The 19020-nt window shown below is 35.4% G+C and overlaps 1 protein-coding gene across 3 annotated transcripts in view; it reads left to right on the top strand.

Moving 5' to 3' along the window:
* Positions 1 to 19020, top strand: part of EPHA3 (EPH receptor A3) — a 360579-nt gene that overhangs the window by 263004 nt on the left and 78555 nt on the right. For all 3 annotated transcript variants that reach the window (XM_086675678.1, XM_025913295.2, XM_086675679.1), the window contains exon 6: positions 15979 to 16103. In XM_086675678.1, the coding sequence (XP_086531804.1) occupies positions 15979 to 16103 (125 nt within the window). The remainder of the gene's footprint in view (positions 1 to 15978; positions 16104 to 19020) is intronic.

The raw sequence follows: 19020 nt of genomic DNA, 5'->3' as shown, positions 1-19020 counted from the left end.
CTAAAAATAAAATTGAACAATTATAACATAATAAAAAATATGTGAATGTGTCTTTTCCTATCTTTCTTTCCCTCAAAATTCCTTTTTGTACTATACTCCCCACTCTTTTTGTTTGTTTTTAAGTTTATTTATTTTGAAAGAGAGAGAGATTGATATCAAGGCTGGGGCAGATAGAGAAAATCCCAAGCAGGCTCCATGCTGTCAGCTCAGAGCCTGACATGGGGCTCAAACTTGCAAACCAGGAAATCATGACCTACTGACTGAGACACCCAGGAGCTCCTGTACTCACCCTTCTTATGATGATGATGTGAGATGATAAAATGCCTATGTCATGAGAGGAAGTGAGGTAAATGACATAGGTGTTGTGACATAGCATTAGGGTATTACTGACGTTCTAATGATAAGTCAAGAGGATCATCTGTCACTGGACTATGGGTGACCACAGGTAACTGAAACCATGGAAAGCAAAACTGCAGATAAGATACCTATATAAATGGTACATATATATTTGTGATAGTTGATATGTTGTATATTTTAAATATATTACATAGTGCATACATATAAATATGTGTTTCTGTGTAGAACTTTTAAGATTATAGCGTTCAATGGGGTGCCTAGGTGGCTCAGTTGGTTAAGTGTCCAATATCAGCTCAGGTCATGATCTCACGGTTTGTGGGTTCAAGTCCTGCATCGAGCTCTATGCTGACAGCTCAGAGCCTGGGACCTTCTTTGGATTCTGTGTCTCCCTCTCTATCTCTGCCCCTCCGCCCCCCGCTTGTGCTCTGTCTCTCTCTGTCCCTCAAAAGTAAATAAATATTAAAAAAAAATTTAAAAAAAGATTATTGCATTCAGATTTTATATTTCATCAGTGTTCTTTTTGTAAATATCAACTATGGGTCTATAATTTTTCACTGGCATTGGATTTCTGATGATTCATGTAGTTTAAAGAATTTGTGTTCAATCTCATAAAATATTTGGACATCATTGTTTTTTATAATTTTATATTCATTTTGATAATTAAAAATATAAACAGTTTCCTCTATATTACGTATCTTCCACCTATATTTGGATTAAACATGTGTTGATTTAAGGTTTCAAAGATACCAGCAAAGTCAACAGTAAGTATTCAGAAGCTGGTTTTACAACTGGCACTCTTGGGATAGTTAGTCATCAATATTACTTGCCTTTTCCTTAAATGAACATTGGTAGTTAGCATTTGTAGTCCATAAGGACCTTTTAATTTATCTTCAAAAAGTGACTTTGAACATATGTTATTTTGTTGAATTATAGATGTTAACTGAATAAATTCTTTGGTTGCATGTTTTCTTCCTACAATCGCTTGATTGTTTTCTTGTGAAACCCTGCTGACTTCATGGAATGTGTTGGAAAATTTTTCTCTAAATTTGCCTTTTGCGTCTGTAGTTTTTGTAGTCACATCTCTTATTACAAAGCTTAATTGATACAGGTTTTAGAACAAAGACATAGGTTTGCTGTTGTTCAAGCTTGTTTTCTTTGGGTTGATTTTTTTCTGGTCTGGTCTGATTTCATGATCCACCATTTCACCAGAAGCTCATGGTGAATTACCAAAAAAAACTTGCCAATGTGTTTGTATACATTTTTTTTCTAATTCATAAATGAGAAGAACACAGGCATTATATTGATTATGTGTAATTGGCTATGCATTTGGATGCTTAGCATGGAACACAAACGTAGTGGAATATTCATTCCACATGTACTCATTTGCAAATTTTATACATTGTGTAGGACCCAATATCTGGTCTTACAGAACTCTTGTTTCAGGATCCCCTTTCAGAGTATTAAACCAAACCATTATAGCCTCAAATCAAATTGACAGTCATTTATTCCCAAGGTTAACAAAAAAAATGAAAGTACCACACGTTAACCATCCAGGAAAGTAAGATAGATACATAGATCCATAAATGCATGTATGAAAACCAACTGTGAGCCCCCTAGATTGTAACTGGGATAGAAAAACCCAGTTGTGTTTGGAGAATGGACTGCCAGACATCCCAAACCTCAAGTTTGCTTTGCCTCTAGCATTTTTCCCTTATTTTTTTCTAGCTAGGTGCATTTTGAAGGAAATTTAACTTGAAAAGCATGTTTCTAAAGTTAAACCACAGACTGAGCAATGTGAATAGTAATGATTCTTGGCTTATTGTTTTTCAATTCCAGAAGGAATCTGACAGACCAAGTCTGTAACAAGTAATAATGCCTATATAATGGTTTCACACAGATGTGTCCTTTTTTTTTTTTTGCAACAAACAAGCCTGATAATTAGAAAAAAATAATATTTGGAACACAGTAGAAAAATGTTTAAAATTATTCAAAGCCATACAATTAGTGTAACCACTTCTCAATATCAGTAATGATGTATACTACTATTATTCATATATATGTATATATGTACATATATATATATACACATATATATATATATATATATATATATATACCTATTCTTTTATATATATGTAACTTTATTGGAGTGTGTTTTATGTCTCATGAAATTTGTTCAATTCAAGTGTACAATTCAATAATATTTAGAAACTCTTCTGACTGATGCAACCATTGCTATACATCAGTTTTAAGATACTTTTAACCCCCAATAAGTAAATGATGAAATTATCACTGCCTTTGAAGCTTTTTTTTTAATAGAAATTCTAATTTAAGAGTCTTTATGTTGAATTTAGTTTTTCACAAATAAAACAACACAAAGTGTCTTGAGTTTAGTTCACAAGCTTGGGAATGAATGTTTAGAATTTTTCCACACTTTAGGTAAAATATACCATCTTCCTGTGCAAACTGAAGTTTACACAGCTCTAAGAACCTTGCTCTGTGTAGACTAAAGACAATTGTCTCTTAGCTATTGGGAATTGGAAATGCAGGAAACTAACTACACACATTAAAACGAAAGCCAAATACTCAACAAGTATTACTATTTTGGTATCCACATAATTTTCTTTTTAGCTTTATTTATGCAATCCAAAAATGGAACAACTTAAATCTCCTTTTTTTCAAGTAAACTACAATTTTTATGTTGCATGTGAAAATTAATTTGCTGTAGTCCTTAAAATTCTAAGGTCATTCATATGGAGTTTACATAATTGCAAAAATATGTATTGATGCATTTTCCTTATTTGGATGGACTTGAGAATTAGAATTCTTCCAAAACTCATGCTAGCTCAAAAGGTATTTGACAAAAATTCTTTAGATAAATTAATCTTGTTCCTGGAGCTAAAGAGGTCAAACCACAGGCATCGTGGAAATTAAGCAGCAGGTAGTCTGCCTCTGCAATTTCCCCTTTGTTTTCTGCTTATATTTTTTTTAGAATCTGTTTGTGGGGAATAAAATGTTATTTATTGCAATTAAATGTTTGCATTTCTTAATCAAGTGATATGAGGTAGAGAAAGGGAATTTGCGACAAAAAGAGTTTGGGAAGTATTACTAAATGCAAGCATGAACAATGCAAATGTTACAGCCAAATAGAAATTTTTCAGGCATGATTGCTTTTAGAAATCTGTAAGTCTCTGCTGGTGTGGATTTTGTTTGTATAAATATGCAAACGTACCCGAATTAGCATACTTCCCACCTGCATCCTTCAGACAGCTAGACTACAAAAAATTAATAAACACAGCCTCTTTTTTACTACTTAATTTGTTAAATTTTAATTGAAATTAGATAATGGGTTTGAGATGCATAATTTGAAGAGATGTGGAGTGCATATGAGGATTCATGTAATTGCCAAATGCATTTGACTCTTTCCTATTTTACTTAAAAATTTTCAGGTGATTTCTTTCAAATTAACAAATAAAGACTATTTTTTCTTTAACAGTATAAATATATCATAAATAAGTCACTAGCATCAAGGTAATATAGAAGTAGGTCTGCTCAGGGGCACCTGGGTAGCTTAGTCATTTAAGCAAGCATCCAACTTTGGTTCAGGTCATGATCTCATGGTTGGTGAGATGGAACCCCTCATCTGGCTCTCTGCTGTCAGCCCAGAGCCTACTTCAGATCCTCTGCTTCAGATCTCTCTCTGCCCCTCTCCACCTGCACTCTCTTCCTCTCTCTCAAAAATAAACATTAAAAAAATAGTAGGGCTGCTCAGGAAGATGATTTTATGGTAATCAAATATTCTATATAGTTACTCACCAAAAATCTTCCTTCCTGGAATACTCCCTTGGTCCCTCCCCCCTTTTTTTTTTCAATCCAATGAGTATTTCTGTATGTAAGTAAATTGGACAGGTCTGAATTAATTTTGAAAATCTGATTTTGAATGTTGGACCAGCCTTTGCAGATTTTCTGGTATGGGAGGTTTGGGCTTTTACCTCCCTAAAGGAAGAGATCAACCTCCATGATTCCTAAAGAGGACTTCCCTCCCTGCTTCAGTTAGTCTCTGCTGCACTCAGGGTAGAATCGCTGGACATATACAAGCCATAGGGGCCCGGCCTTCATAAGCCATACACCAAGCAGAGTTTCTCAACATTTTTTTCTGCTTCCACACACAGAATGGATAATATCTAGATATAACATATACTTCTATGGTGTACATTTATGGAGGGATAATGCACTATAAAAATTCATGATTCATACAACAGTGAGAAATAATGGTTGCTCACTCATGCATGTGATACTTATAAGGACAGTTGTCATTCTTTCAGGAGTAAACCAATTTCTCATTCACCCAAGAATGTTTGTAAGTGAAAGTAAGTTATTATAGGGCCACGCTTGAATTCAACAAATTCATGAATGCATGCGTGTGTGTGTGTGTGTGTGTGTGTGTGTGTGTGTTTCAAATATTGGTGCCTCAATTAAAGTTAGCTATTTATTACTTGTGACAGAGACCCCAACTGACCCTACACAACAAGGGTTTAAAAGTGAACCCTTGAAGAATTCTGGACTGACACAACTAGGGATCATGTTCTCCTTTTTCTTTTCTTTTCTTACTTGTATAAATGAGGGATCCAGTAAACAGAACAAAAGGGTTTACCTTGGGCCTCAAGTATGCCACGTAGGAGTAGGTCCAGGTAAGAGCATTAGATTATGATTTAGTGTCTAGTGTCTAACTATGTGATGTGGCTAAAACCATGGAGCTGATGAGCAGAGACACAGGAGCCCAGCAGATAGCAAGCCTCTAAGTACAGAAGGATCTCTTCCTTAAATAGCATAAAATGTTAAAACTCTGTACTATTAGAACTACTGTAGGCTGGTTTTAAACCTTAGTTGGTTGGACATCAAAGACAGTGCATCATGGAAATCTCTGGATTTGTTGGAGTGACACAAAAACAAAATTACAAGAAGACAGTGTGCATGCCAGGTATTTCCTTAGATAGCTCATAGTGCTGTCAAGAAGAGGTCTTTTACTTGCTTCAAATAACTTCTGGACAATATTCCACTACTATAATTTTCTGAAAATCTCGTGTTTATTATTATTCAGGTATAGTGAGACCGACAGATCAGGTAGGAGATGATTGTTATGAAGTAGATAGTTTGTTCCTCACACTTCTCAGGGGAGGGGGAGAATGCCACACCATAGAGGGTCACACAGACAAATGGCTGGGTCGGTCAGGAGGCGGAAGGAGCAGGCGGAAAGCATGGGCAAGAGCCTTTATTGTGGTTTCTGTGGGAAAGGCAAGGCAAGATAAGTAGACCCAGAATTGGCTAGTTTGAACAATTTCAGTGGACTTTGAGGTATAGGGACTCCCTAGCTGTCTGGTACCTGGCCGTGGGATGATTATGGCAGAGACATATTGCCTCCTGGGGTATACATCTAGATAGAGAAGGCTCTGGATTTATTAGTTTGCATATGAAAAACACCCTCCTTGGTCAGTCTTTGCTATTCCTAGGAATTGGCTGGCCTTGGGAGAGGCAGTCTATCCCAGTCAGCAAGGCTTCAGATGCCAGAGCATCAGGAACACAGAAAATAAGAAGAGATGGTTAATACAGTGACATCGTAAGATCTGAGTAAAAAATTCTATTTTTGCCTCTTTTTAAATTGAAGCAACATTTATATATAGCGAATCATATTAATTATAAGTGTAAAATTCAATGACTTTTGACAAAGATATCTACCTCACTCAAAATATAGTGTATTTCTATCAGTGACTTTTCTGTCTACAGTTAGTTTGCCAACAAAAAAGTTTAATTTATTTAAGGCCAGTATATATTTTGTCTTGTTTACTATAACTCTAGTATATGTTTTGTGTATTATGATGATAAATATAAAATTATAAATAAATATAAAAACTATAAATAAATATAAAACTATAAACTATAAAACTATATGATATATGAAAATTATATAACATAAATTTTTCTCCCCATTTCTGTCTTGATTGAGCACATAAACCAAATAGCTCAAGAGGGTAATCTTTTTGATTATATTTCTTACCATTATGTGTAAAGTGGAACCAGCATAAATGTCAGTCCCCTCCTGTACTCACAGTGTATTTAAGTTGTACCTCTCCACTCCTGCAGTAAATTAGAAAGCAGCAAACTCTGTGTCACAGGCTCGACAGAGGGTGCCACCAAGGTCCAGAGCAGTTCCATCTGTCCTGTGCTGCAATGTAGCAGCTGTACCCCTGAGTGACTGTGAGTCAGAACAGACCTATTACCTCAGCAGCCCTTTAAAAGAAACAAACAAGCAAAAACTCACAATGTGGTTAGCTTAGTTATAATCTAAGCACCATAATCCTTTTCCCACCACCATATTTCCATTAGCCAGTCTATTTGCTCTAATCAGTCTATACTAAAATGGCCTTGTCTGAACTAAAAAGTTGTATGAGATATTATCTGATTTTGCCCAAGAGTTCATAGTTAGTTATTTACTTTGAGTACTGACTTGAATTTTGAAGCTTGTACTCTATTCTCTTTATTTTGTGGATACCACTCAATTAGGACAACATGCAGGGGATATTGTTGAAAGTAATCTACATTGGTTGGGAACTTGGGATATTAAAATCCCATCAAAGCAACTTTTCTAAATATATAACTAGGAAAACACCTAAAGGACAACTTTTAACAAATAATCAGGATTTAGATATTAAGACTCACAAAGTCAAGATATAGCTTCTGGAAATTTTAAGATATTGAGAAACTTTAAGATATTGAGATATGAAATGAGGAATTCCTCAAACAACTTTTGGCTGTCTGGGAGGGAAGATTCTATCCTTTCCATGTAGATTACTTATATTATCTCTGGAATACATTTTTCTAAGTTTAGGCCTAGGAAAATAGCTAAAATTGTAAAGCAAATATTTTCAGAAATAAAGAACATTGTGTATTTCAAAATAATGTGTGCATAGCCAAATGCCTGTCTAGGATTTTGAAAGTACTTTATGTTTCATGTAATTTATGAAGAAAAAGAAGAACACCCCAGATTTAGGTGAATTTCATTTGTCTCACATAAAGAGTGAAACACAACTAGACCTTCCAGGAACACTATATCATCTGTGTAAGAAAGAACATTAGGTTAAAATGCACACATACAAATACACGCACATATACACACACACAAATGTTTAGATGAAGAACCAACTATCAATATCATTGCCTTGTATATCAAAGCATGATGTCTTTGGGTAGAGCTCACTAGAATCTGAAACTGTAGAAACTTTGAAAGTATGCATGGCCCTCCAAAAGACCTAAAGAGAAAAGAATATTGTAGAACATCTCAGCAAATCTAAGGAACATATTTTATTTTTGTCTAAAATGTAATGATGTTGTAGATATATAGAACCTCTTCAGGAATCTCAGTATTTTTATCATACGTTTGCTAGTATGCTGCACTTTTCAAAGACAAATAGTTAAGAAAAAACTTTTATTTGCTCTAATTTCTGTTATTTCCTACCTACATGATTCTTTATTTTAGACGTTAGTCAACTCCAAGTGAACAATAAGAGTTTTTAAAATAGCTACTTATCAATATTAACCTCTTTCATATTGCAACATTATTTTTAGGAACCCGTGGTTTACCTTCCATATATTTTCGAAGCCGTATTACATATGTGAGATAACGGAAAATATATATTAGTCTCTGTCCCCAGTTCCTGGCACAGAGCTCCTAAAACTCTTGTAATTTTCTCTTTTTTTAAATGTAATATTTCTGGGGCGCCTGGGTGGCGCAGTCGGTTAAGTGTCCGACTTCAGCCAGGTCACGATCTCGCGGTCCGTGAGTTCGAGCCCCGCGTCGGGCTCTGGGCTGATGGCTCAGAGCCTGGAGCCTGTTTCCAATTCTGTGTCTCCCTCTCTCTCTGCCCCTCCCCCGTTCATGCTCTGTCTCTCTCTGTCCCAAAAATAAATAAATGTTAAAAAAAAAAAAATTAAAAAATAAATGTAATATTTCTTTATTTTGAGAGAGAGAGAGAGAGAGAGAGAGAGAGAGAGAGAGAGAGACTACAAACAGGGGAGGGGAAGAGAGAGAGAGGGAGAGAGAGAGAGAATCCCAAGCAGGTTCCCCACTGTTAGCACAGAATCAGATATGGGGCTCAATCTCATGAACAGTGAGATCATGACCTGAGCCAAAACAAAGAGTCAGACACTCAACCAACTGAGCCACCCAGGTTCCCCAAACTCTTGTAGTTTTCTAAGTGATAGAGCAATAGGAGCATTTTTTGTTCTAGTACTTGGTCTTTGACATCAGTTGCCGACACAGGACTCCTGAATCTCTTGTAATTTCCCGGGTCAGAAGTGTGTCTGTTGTTCTAATGAGGTGACTCTGGGTGAGTTTTCTGGATGGCTCCTGGATGAGGACTGGTCAGTGGAAAGACCAAGCCATGATTAGAAACTTGGAATCTTCAGCCCTGCCACCCTTGCTCTTGAGAAGGGAGAAGGGCTGAACATGGAGTTAAGCTTGATCATGCCTACATGACGAAGCCTCTGTAAAAATCCCAATAGTATGGGGTGTGGAGAGCTTCCAGGTCTATAAGCGCATCCATGTACCGGGAGGTGACACACCCGAACCCCACCAGGAGAGAAGTTCCTGTGCTTGGGACCCTCCCTGACCTTGTCTTGGATATCTCTTTATATTATTTAATGGATTGATAAACGTAAGTATTTTCCTGAGGGCTGTGAGCTGTTTTAGCAAATAAATCAAAGGGAGGAGGAGGTCATGGGAACCTTTGATTTGTAGCCAAGTCAAAACGAAATTTTGCGTAATCTGGGAACCTACTACTTGCAATTGGTATCTAAATGGGTGACAATCTTGTGGGACTGAGCCCTTAACCGATGGATTCTGATGCTATCCCTAGTAGATGATGTCAGAATTTAAACCGAAGAAATTACTTTTCTCTTTACTATAGACAATTAATGACATAATTTTATAGATAAGGGTATCTCTGCTAAACATATTATGGTTTTTATTTTGGTTTGAATTTTATTATTTTAACATCAAGAGCTAAATGGAATTTATCTTTGAAAGGAAATAACCACAAAATATATTGTATAGTTTACTGCAAAACTAACCAAACTGCATAGCTAGTTTTATACAAGGTTGTCATGACATTAGGCACTGAAGACGCTGAGGGGCTTATAATGTAGTGCGAAGACATATTGGTAAGCAAATTATGCAATTACAACCTAATGCAGTAGGCTGAACAATAAGAGAATGAACAACTATTCTGTACATCAGAACAGAGGAAGAAGCTGCTTAATATCGCCTAAGGGACTCAGGAAGGGCTTCATGGGAGAATTCTATTAGCCATGGATTTCTAAGGATTATAAATAAAAGAGCGTTTTCACATGGAAAAGGAAAAGATTGAGTGTTCCAGACAGCTAATGTAGCAGCACACTGTGGACAGATGACCGAAGGAATCATCTTCAGAGTTTTAGTCTGAAAGGAGAGCAATAATAATAAAGCTGGTATGGGTGTTGCCATCTTACGAAGAATCTTAAATAATTATGTAATGAATTTCAATTGATATTTCTCATTGTAGTTCGGAATTTCCCGAATGTGAGATCTTAAGAGTTTTCTAATACAAACTTCTTAAAACTAGATTCTTAGGCCTTTATTTCATTTCTTATATTTAGTTAATAAGCTTAGAAAAGACTGATTTGAAATTATGAAATTTTGAAAGAGGGCAGGGTTAATGTTTCACTTACTTTATAAAATGATAAGTCATCAAAAGGTGAGAAAGTTGCATTTCTGGAAAAATTGAGATGAAAACTATAGAATCCAATGCAGGTGAAAAACGACAAGAGTTTGAACTGAAACAGGGATAGAAAAGTAGAATTGAATAAAGAAAAGCCGTCAGCTTTCAGATTTTGAAGCTGTTGGCTTGCAGGGTTGTTGGTGAGGGAGAATATATAAAGAAGTTTAACTCTGAAATTCAAACTGGTTAGTCTGTAAAGATAGTGAGTCCTGAGACCCAAACAGGAAATTCCGGACAGCAACAGGTTGAGGAAATCAGGATTGGGGTGGTGAGATGGAGAACATTAAACTATGAATGATTATGCTAATTCAAGCCCAAGAGTGTTTCTGGATTTAATAGAAGGGTTCACTTCCTAAAAACCAAGAAGGAAATGTTCTTAAGTGGGCATTGTAATGAATGGTACAAAAATGTAAGGGAGTAATGCTTTGAAAGGCATGTCTGATTCAAAGTAAAAATCTTTCAACCATTTACTGCATAATATTTTCCCATGGAGATAATTTTAAAAAGCTTTGGCTCACTTAGAAAAGAAATACTGAGCCCTCTTTGTTATTACTTTAACTGGTCCAATCTCTAAACCACAGATACCTCAGAGGTTCATTAGAAATTCCCAAACCCAGAAGGAGGAAAGTCCCAATAAAAACAAACACACCAAACCAGATCCTTTAGGAGTTGAATTTTGAAGTTTTGACTTCCTGATTCTAAGGATGGGTCATATTTTAGCTGTAGAATAATAGTAAACGTAGCTTGAATATACCACAGCTAAAATAATGAATCTCTTCCATGTCTGTCAGTAGATTTGGCGTGTAAGTATACCATGTGTAATTCAAATACAAATTGTAAACCATACAAGCCCCATCTCTAAGCCAATCTCTTTACCTGGAAACCTCTTTAGCCCACATTTTCTGCTTCTTCATTGAAATTTGTTTTTTTGATTATTTCATTAGATGCAGTCAGTGGCTCAGGTTACACTGGCAATGAGAGAAAATATTGCCTTTCCTTTATAAATAAATAACTGGGGTTCAATTATCAACTTTGAGGGTTATACTTCTCTTATGTCACTGTCCTCTGGACTACCCATTACATGTTTCTGATTCAAGAGGCTACCAATTGCAGTGGTCTGGAACTAGGCAAGTAAACACCCAGTGTACATTCAATCCTTGGTTCCCAGGAAGTGATGTCTCCCCAGAATAGAAATTGAAACCATTTGATAGCAGATTTTACAAAACACATATTACAAGATAACATAAAGTGAAAATATCGGTATAGGTCTATGTAATGACCAAAGAAAATTTTTAATTTTTTTTTCAATGTTTATTTATTTTTGAGAGAGAGAGAGACAGAGCATGAGCGCAAGGGGGGAGGGGCAGAGAGAGAGAGGGAGACACAGAATCCGAAGCAGGCTCCAGGCTCCAAGCTGTCAGCACACAGCCCGACACGGGGCTCAAACCCACGAACCGCGAGATCATGACCTAAGCGAAGTCAGACCCTTGACTGACTGAGCCACCCAGATGCCCCAACCAAAGAAGATTTTTAAAGAAGAATTAATTGAAAGAGCCTTGAGCAAGTCAGCTGTGACACCACAGAATTTTTGTAGTACCTTGAAGGGTCATAATTTTTCAGTGGTGTGTATAGGAAGGCTTCGTGGAAGATGATTAACTGTGTGATTCCTGAGCCTCTCTTTCCCTCCCAACCCTTTTTTCTTGTATGTGTATTCTTTTAGGAAACATTTCAGTTAAAATATAATACATTTCACTTTATAAGTGTATCATGTCTCCATTCTTCATCTTCCAGAGGACATGTATATCCGGCTATACCCAGAACAGCAAAAGCGAAGATCAAATAATTGTTCCCTCTCAAATACCAATATAACCAAAATGTATTTTATACACCAAGACATTATTTGAAAGAGGGTCATTAACTTACTAAAAATTATTTTCTTCTTACTGTTTTAATTTTTCTTGTTACCCCTTTTTCATATTTTTTTTCCTGTATAACTCTGCATTTACTAATCTGCATAAAAGCCTGGACCAGTTTCATAGCAGCCTATTTTGTCATCAACTTCTTTCTCTTAATAAGATAGTCATTTTAGTAATGTGTCATTTAATATATATAAAAGAGGCACCAGATTAAAACTCTTAATCTTGGGCTATTGGGGTGTTGACCAGTAATTGCTGTTTTAGCTTATAGGACCCACATTTTTTTTTAATTTGTTTTTTTCAACGTTTATTTATTTTTGGGACAGAGAGAGACAGAGCATGAACGGGCGAGGGGCAGAGAGAGAGGGAGACACAGAATCGGAAACAGGCTCCAGGCTCTGAGCCATCAGCCCAGAGCCCGACGCGGGGCTCGAACTCACGGACCGCGAGATCGTGACCTGGCTGAAGTCGGACGCTTAACTGACTGCGCCACCCAGGCGCCCCTATAGGACCCACATTTTTCTGGGAAAAAGCTGTGTCTCCTTCTCCTATGTAACTTCTCACTCTAGGTGAGAGCATTTTTCTAGTTTTAGGATATATATATATATTTAATTAATTTATTTATTTTGAGAGAGAAAGGGAGAGAGCGTAAACTCTCAAATGTGCACCAGTGGGCAAAGGGCAGAGAAAGAGGGAGAGAGAGAATTTCTAGCAGGCTCTGTGCTGTCAGCACAGAACCTGATGTGGAGCTCAATCTCAGGAACTGTGAGATCATGTCCTGAGCTGAAATCAAGAGTAAGACAATGGATTGAGTCACCCAGGCTCCCCTAGATTTTTTTTTTCATTCCATGTAACTATTACCTGCCATTCTTTCAAATCAAAGTTAAAAAAAAAAAAAAGGAAATGAAGACCAAAAAATCAAATCTATTTTATGATATATATGCAATACCGTGTTCTCTTAAATACAAAATATAATAATAAATTTAAAGGATTTGTATGGATTTTGGAAACTAGCACTTTGAACAAATCACCCTTTAATACCTGGAAACTAACTTAAAGAGCTGTAATCCATATCACTGTTTCTCATTAATATTACAAATTCTGTGAGCACTTAAGGAAGTGTGGATAAATTATACTTCAAGACATGAATTCGGAGTGTTCTAGAAAATCTTTTAAAGAGCACTGATACAGTGTAATGCCCACGGAATTCATCTCTTCCTGCAGTATGTTTTATTATGTCTTAAAATTATTTATTAGGAGAGAGAAAAACAATTTCTGTTAATTATTTATGAATATTAAAATATTGATGAGCATTACCTAAATGTGACAGGATCCCAGCTGGTGCACAGGGCTGACACTGCTGAAATGTAGCCAACACAAGAGGCGTGCACTAAAAGAGCAGAACAAATGACTTAACAGGGGCCTAAAAGCAGCAATCAGAAGAGGTTCATTTAACTTAGAGAAGGCACAAGCTCCGAGCAATTGCCTCTACTTAAGTAAGTGTGGAATTACAAAAGACTATTTATTACAGTCGAACAGGGCCCTGCAGCTTGCTCAAAGATCTTTGAAGAATTTCAGCAGTTATAAAGTCTTACTCAGTGCAGAAGCAGTAAACGTTGGGCAGATCCCAAGCAGCCTGCAAAGCTTTCATTAAAAAGTTAATACAGCCTTCCTCACGATTGTTCTTTGAAATGAATTATTTTCTCTCTCATTTTTTGTTTTTGTTTTGTTTTTGTTTTGTGTTGTTGTTTTATTTTTGTTTTTTTAAGGAGAGATGCCATACATGGTAATTTTCAAAACTTCTCTGAAAACTGTATTTTAATTGTTAGGAAAAATAAACCAGTTTCATGGTGATATGGAATGAATGAATGTAGGGTCTCCATGGGTTTACTAAGAAAGTGTTCCAACATCAAGAATCTTTGAAATGCTCTGTAAGTATATATTAAAAGTTATTCCATTAATGGATTTATTTCAGCACGAAAATTAGTGGAATTTCTTCATTTTGTACAAAACAATATTTATTTCCCAGGACATTAGGGCTACAACTTTTCTATTAACAATTAATGAATTGTTGTTTTGTTTTTTTTTTAAATATAAAGGTTAAAGTAAAAGAAAATAATTCTCAAAAATTAACATTTTTGTTTATTTATAACTGAATGATGTATTTAGAAACATTGAATACATTTATAAAATTTTAATGAAATATAACCAAAATAAATTATCCTTTGCTAAGAATCAATTCAAGAGCAGCAAACCAGTACAGGTTGGAGGGGTGAGTGTGCTGTGAGGCCAATCCAAGAAATAAAACAATAATATTGAATAGACAAAAATTGAATATGAAAGGTAAATGATGTTAAGTTACATGAAAGGATGTTAATTGCTAATGGGAACAAAATATGGATAAGAAAATATATTTACTTTCCCATCAGAAAAGCAACAGCTACATTTTTCCTTGGCAAAAGATTAAATTATCATTCCCAGGCCATTAAATGAATGAAGCTTTAATTACAAAAGAGTTCAGAAGATCTTACAAATAATAGAAATAGGAGGATGGGGAATTTATTGAAGCGGATTTTTCATTTAGATTTACCCTTTCTAATACAGTGTCACGAGGCAAGCTTAGCAAAAGCTCTATTTTAAGTAAGGAATACAAATGAAAGGCATTTACAGACAGGAACAATTTAAGAGGTTAGATGCAAACGTCAGCATGGGACAATGACAGAAACATCAAATCCACAAATAGGAATCTTCCAATGCTGGCTATTTTGGGGAATACAAATACACAGCGTTCTAATGCTTCTTGATTGAGAAAAATCTGTAAGAAAATAGGTCCTTTAGCAGTGAAAACAATTCAACAGTTAATGTACTTGATAATTCTTGATTTTTGTATTGTTTCATGTTTGCAATTTCTTTTGCCGCATTCTATTAGGGCAGAATGCTGCTGAACCCCACAGTGAGATATTTCAGTTGGTGAGTGTACCAAGGTTGAGATCTGAAACCAGAAGTGCACTGAGGGATAGTACGCATTTTTTTTAATGGAAGGACTTAAGGAGGATATCACTTAAAATATATTTAATCTTCCATTAGAAATGAAGGTAACCGTATGATATCTGATCCAAACAGATGATTTTTATTCATATTCTGTACTTTAGATAATGCATAGCAAAACATAACAAATACAGAGTCAACACCCAATAAGACACCTCAAAATATGTCCCAAGATTTGTGACACAAAGTGTATTCAGTTCTTTGGTATTTTTATTAAATATATATATTTTAAGAAATAAAAATGTAACAGCAGAAGATTGTTCTTTCCTGATATTTTTATTCATGAGAGATTTGGTTAGAAGTCAAGACCTACTATAATATGTTCTAAACCCTGTGTATTTTACAATACAGTAAATATTATTATTATCTATAGATACCAAGGGACTCCTGGTGCGTAATGGATTCCAGTCCTCTTAAAGAGTTGCATATGAAAATGTTATCAATGAGCTGAAGAATCTGGCATTAATAACTTTGCAACATTATAACAAATAGGTAGCCCTGATTTTTTGTTCTTTTTTTAATATATCAAATATATTTCATTGCTTACATTATAGTAGCAGATTGAAAACATCTGCTCACTTGCCACTAGTCCACCAGCAGCTGAAAATCTCAGCTCATTTTCCATAGGCCTGTATGTACCAAGGCTATAATCCAGCTGCTGAGGCTTGATATGGGGCCAGATTAATACTCCAGAGCCTTTGAAATGGAGATAGTGCTTTCTTGCCAAAGATTAGAGGAATGATAGCTTGCATTTGCTTGCTCGCTTCTCGTTCTGCTCTTCCTTACCGCCCTTCCCAATTGGATTGATTTGTGTTCTCCCCCATCCCCTCCCATTTTCTTTACAGCTCCATCGCCTGTCATGACGATTAAGAAGGATCGAACATCCAGAAACAGCATCTCTTTATCCTGGCAGGAGCCTGAACACCCTAATGGGATCATATTGGACTACGAGGTCAAATACTATGAAAAGGTGGGGAGATGACGTTAAAGGGTTGGGCTGTGTAGGGAAAGAGGTTACCTTCTTATGAGCTGTGCACTTGCAAAGAAAGCAATGGCATTGCTAAGAAATGGTAGAGCTCTGTTTGGAACTTGGGTCCTCTGATACCTTTGATTTATAAGTAGAGTGGGGTTTTGAAATCACTGTGCCAAATATCCCCCATTCTATAGCAATAAGCCACAGCAAAGATGTCAGTACCAAACTGAAGCCATCTAGTTATGGCATCGGAAATGACATTTTTCCTTCTACATTGAGAGACCCCTGTTCTATCAGCTATTTCACAGTGATTCCTTCATCTCTTGATGGACTGTTCCTTAGTTTATTGCCTAGGCATCGTTTCCTGACCTTCACATTCACATGAATTTCATTCAGTACAGATACTGAACTGTTGAACATTGAACTAATAACAAAACCATTGTATAATTGAACTGACAATGAAAAGCTTTCTTGATGTCGTACAAGGTAATTTAGAAGGTGGGCATAGATGGATGAGTTTGGTCCACATCCTAAAATTGTGATTCAGTAATACAATTATAAAAATAGGTACCCGATTATTTATAAGTAGAATTTAGGATATAGTATTTCGTCACTCTAAATGGCACTTATTTTTCTTTGGTTATAAATTATGGTGAGGTTTGAAAGCAAGATGTATTCAAATCTTATCAGAGGTGGGTGGCTTTATAGCTACCAATGTGAACGAAACATATTTGTGTGCAGTTTACAAAGTATTTCAAGGTGAATTAAAAACAAATTGTGCATTCGTAGAGCACTTCATAGAACAATTCTGCATACATTATTTAATTTTGAGCTGTCTGATAATCCTACGAAAGTGGGCAAATAGGTTCATCCACAAATAAGAAAACAGAGTCCATGGCATTATTTGAATTTCTCACAAGCTCACTGCTAATAAACAGGTATCTGTTTTGATTCCAGGCAGCCATGACTCCTCCGTTAGTATGTTTCCCTGTATTACAAGCCTTGCTCTACCTGAGTATGGATCATTAGAGAAATTAGTGGTATAAACAGTTGTGCAAAAAAAAGTAATTTATAAACATTTATCTACATTGTGTAGTTATTCTCTTTATTGAGGGTAATGTATTTCACAAACAAGTATGATGCCATTTTTTTCCATACTGCCACATGCAGGGAAAGGAATGTCTCTCTCATTAAAAGAAAACAAGAGGCCCAATAAACTTCACTGTGCTAAAGTCATAGTATAAATAACTTACATCCTAGCTTTTGGTGCTCCACTGTGACACTGTGAAATACTCATCTGATCGTGATCTTCTGTTTTTAAAAGTGTGACAAGATAGATTGGGCAAACATAAGAATCCATGTCTTATAGACAATGCAACAAAATAAAAAAAAAAATTAATGATATGCCTCAGTTCAGATTAGATAGCAAAACCAGAAAACACCCAACCTTTAGACATTTAGAGCTAATTCAAAAATACAGTTAATCTATGTTCATATCTTGACAAACATACACAAAATTCTGAAATTGTCAGATTCTACCAACAAAGCACAATGCACATCCTTATATTAAAACAATATTAACCAGTGCAGGAAAAAATGGCTGAATCTACTTTTTAATCCTTAAACATTTAAAAATTTGATGCAAACTTACTTGCAATATTATCTTTAATATATACATTTATATAAATACTTACTTTTATCTTAAATATCTTTTATCTTAAATCATAAATTTAAAAATTATTCTCAAATACATATACACATATACGGACACATGTATATACACATATACATATACATATATATGTATATATACACACATATACATATGCATATACATACGTATAATGATGCTTAGAAATGTTTTGAATGTTTCACTAGATTTAAATTCTGTAAGGTCTAGCTTTCTTTTACTTTTTCTTTTTTTTTTTTTAAGGTCTTGTTTTCTTGACTGTTTACTTCACTAATGATGATGAACAGATTCAAGTTCCAGGCATATGCTCAATTTTTTAAAAAATGAATTAATTCTTTCTGTAAAATAAATATATTTGATCCTCTTTATTATTTAATATACCAACTCAAATGTGATTCAATACATAACCAGCATCATTAACTAAAAAATGTGTGTAATGTACAACTTTTTTTCCGGTAAATTCTGTTATTTTGGTTGAGGATATCCACTCCGGGCCCCGGCACAGGTGCAGGGCATTCCACCATTGTTCAAAATCAGGTTACCCATAAAGTGCTCAGTATATGTTAATGTGCCTTAGGGGAAAAACACAATTCTCTGAAAATCCGAGTTTTGTACACAAGGCTTGACACAAAGACTTTACTGTTACTTTGCACTGTGAATTTCCTAACATACAATGTAAGTCTCCTGGAGAAGATCCTTTGGGGAAATGTCTCTAGGCTTTGATCTGAAGATATTTGTCTCTGCTAAACCACAGTGACTTAGATTAAATACAGTGCACATATAAGTGATGCTGAGAAATTTAATGTAGTGCCATATGTAAAACCTGGGCCTTTTTAAAGTTTAATATTTTATAATTGATATCTTTCTGAGAATCAGTAGGGCATCCCTATTAGGTTTAATTCAAAAGGATATGTTCCTCTTTGTAAGTTTATTTTTGAAATTGGATTGAAGCTTTCATTCAGGCTTGGCTGTGAAGAAAGCATATCACTTGCATGTTCACTAACCAGTAAGAATGAAAACTAACTTTTCCTGCTTTATGTGCAAGGCGCAAATCATTTTATCCAAATTAGGAAATTCTGTATATATTGTTAGCTTCAAAATGCCTCTATTGTATTCAGAGAGTGAAATAATTGTCACCTCTTTTATATGTCCTATGTTAAAATCTGAAAGAACTGGTTTTGGGTGGCTCACCTTTTTACCATCCAATAGCCTTATGAAGATTTG

Source organism: Puma concolor, chromosome C2, assembly GCF_028749965.1.
Source record: "Puma concolor isolate L17-30 chromosome C2, mPumCon1.1.hap2, whole genome shotgun sequence".
Lineage (NCBI taxonomy): Eukaryota > Metazoa > Chordata > Mammalia > Carnivora > Felidae > Puma > Puma concolor.
Note: the sequence above shows the minus strand (reverse complement) of the source record. Positions and strands in the feature narration are given on the sequence as shown.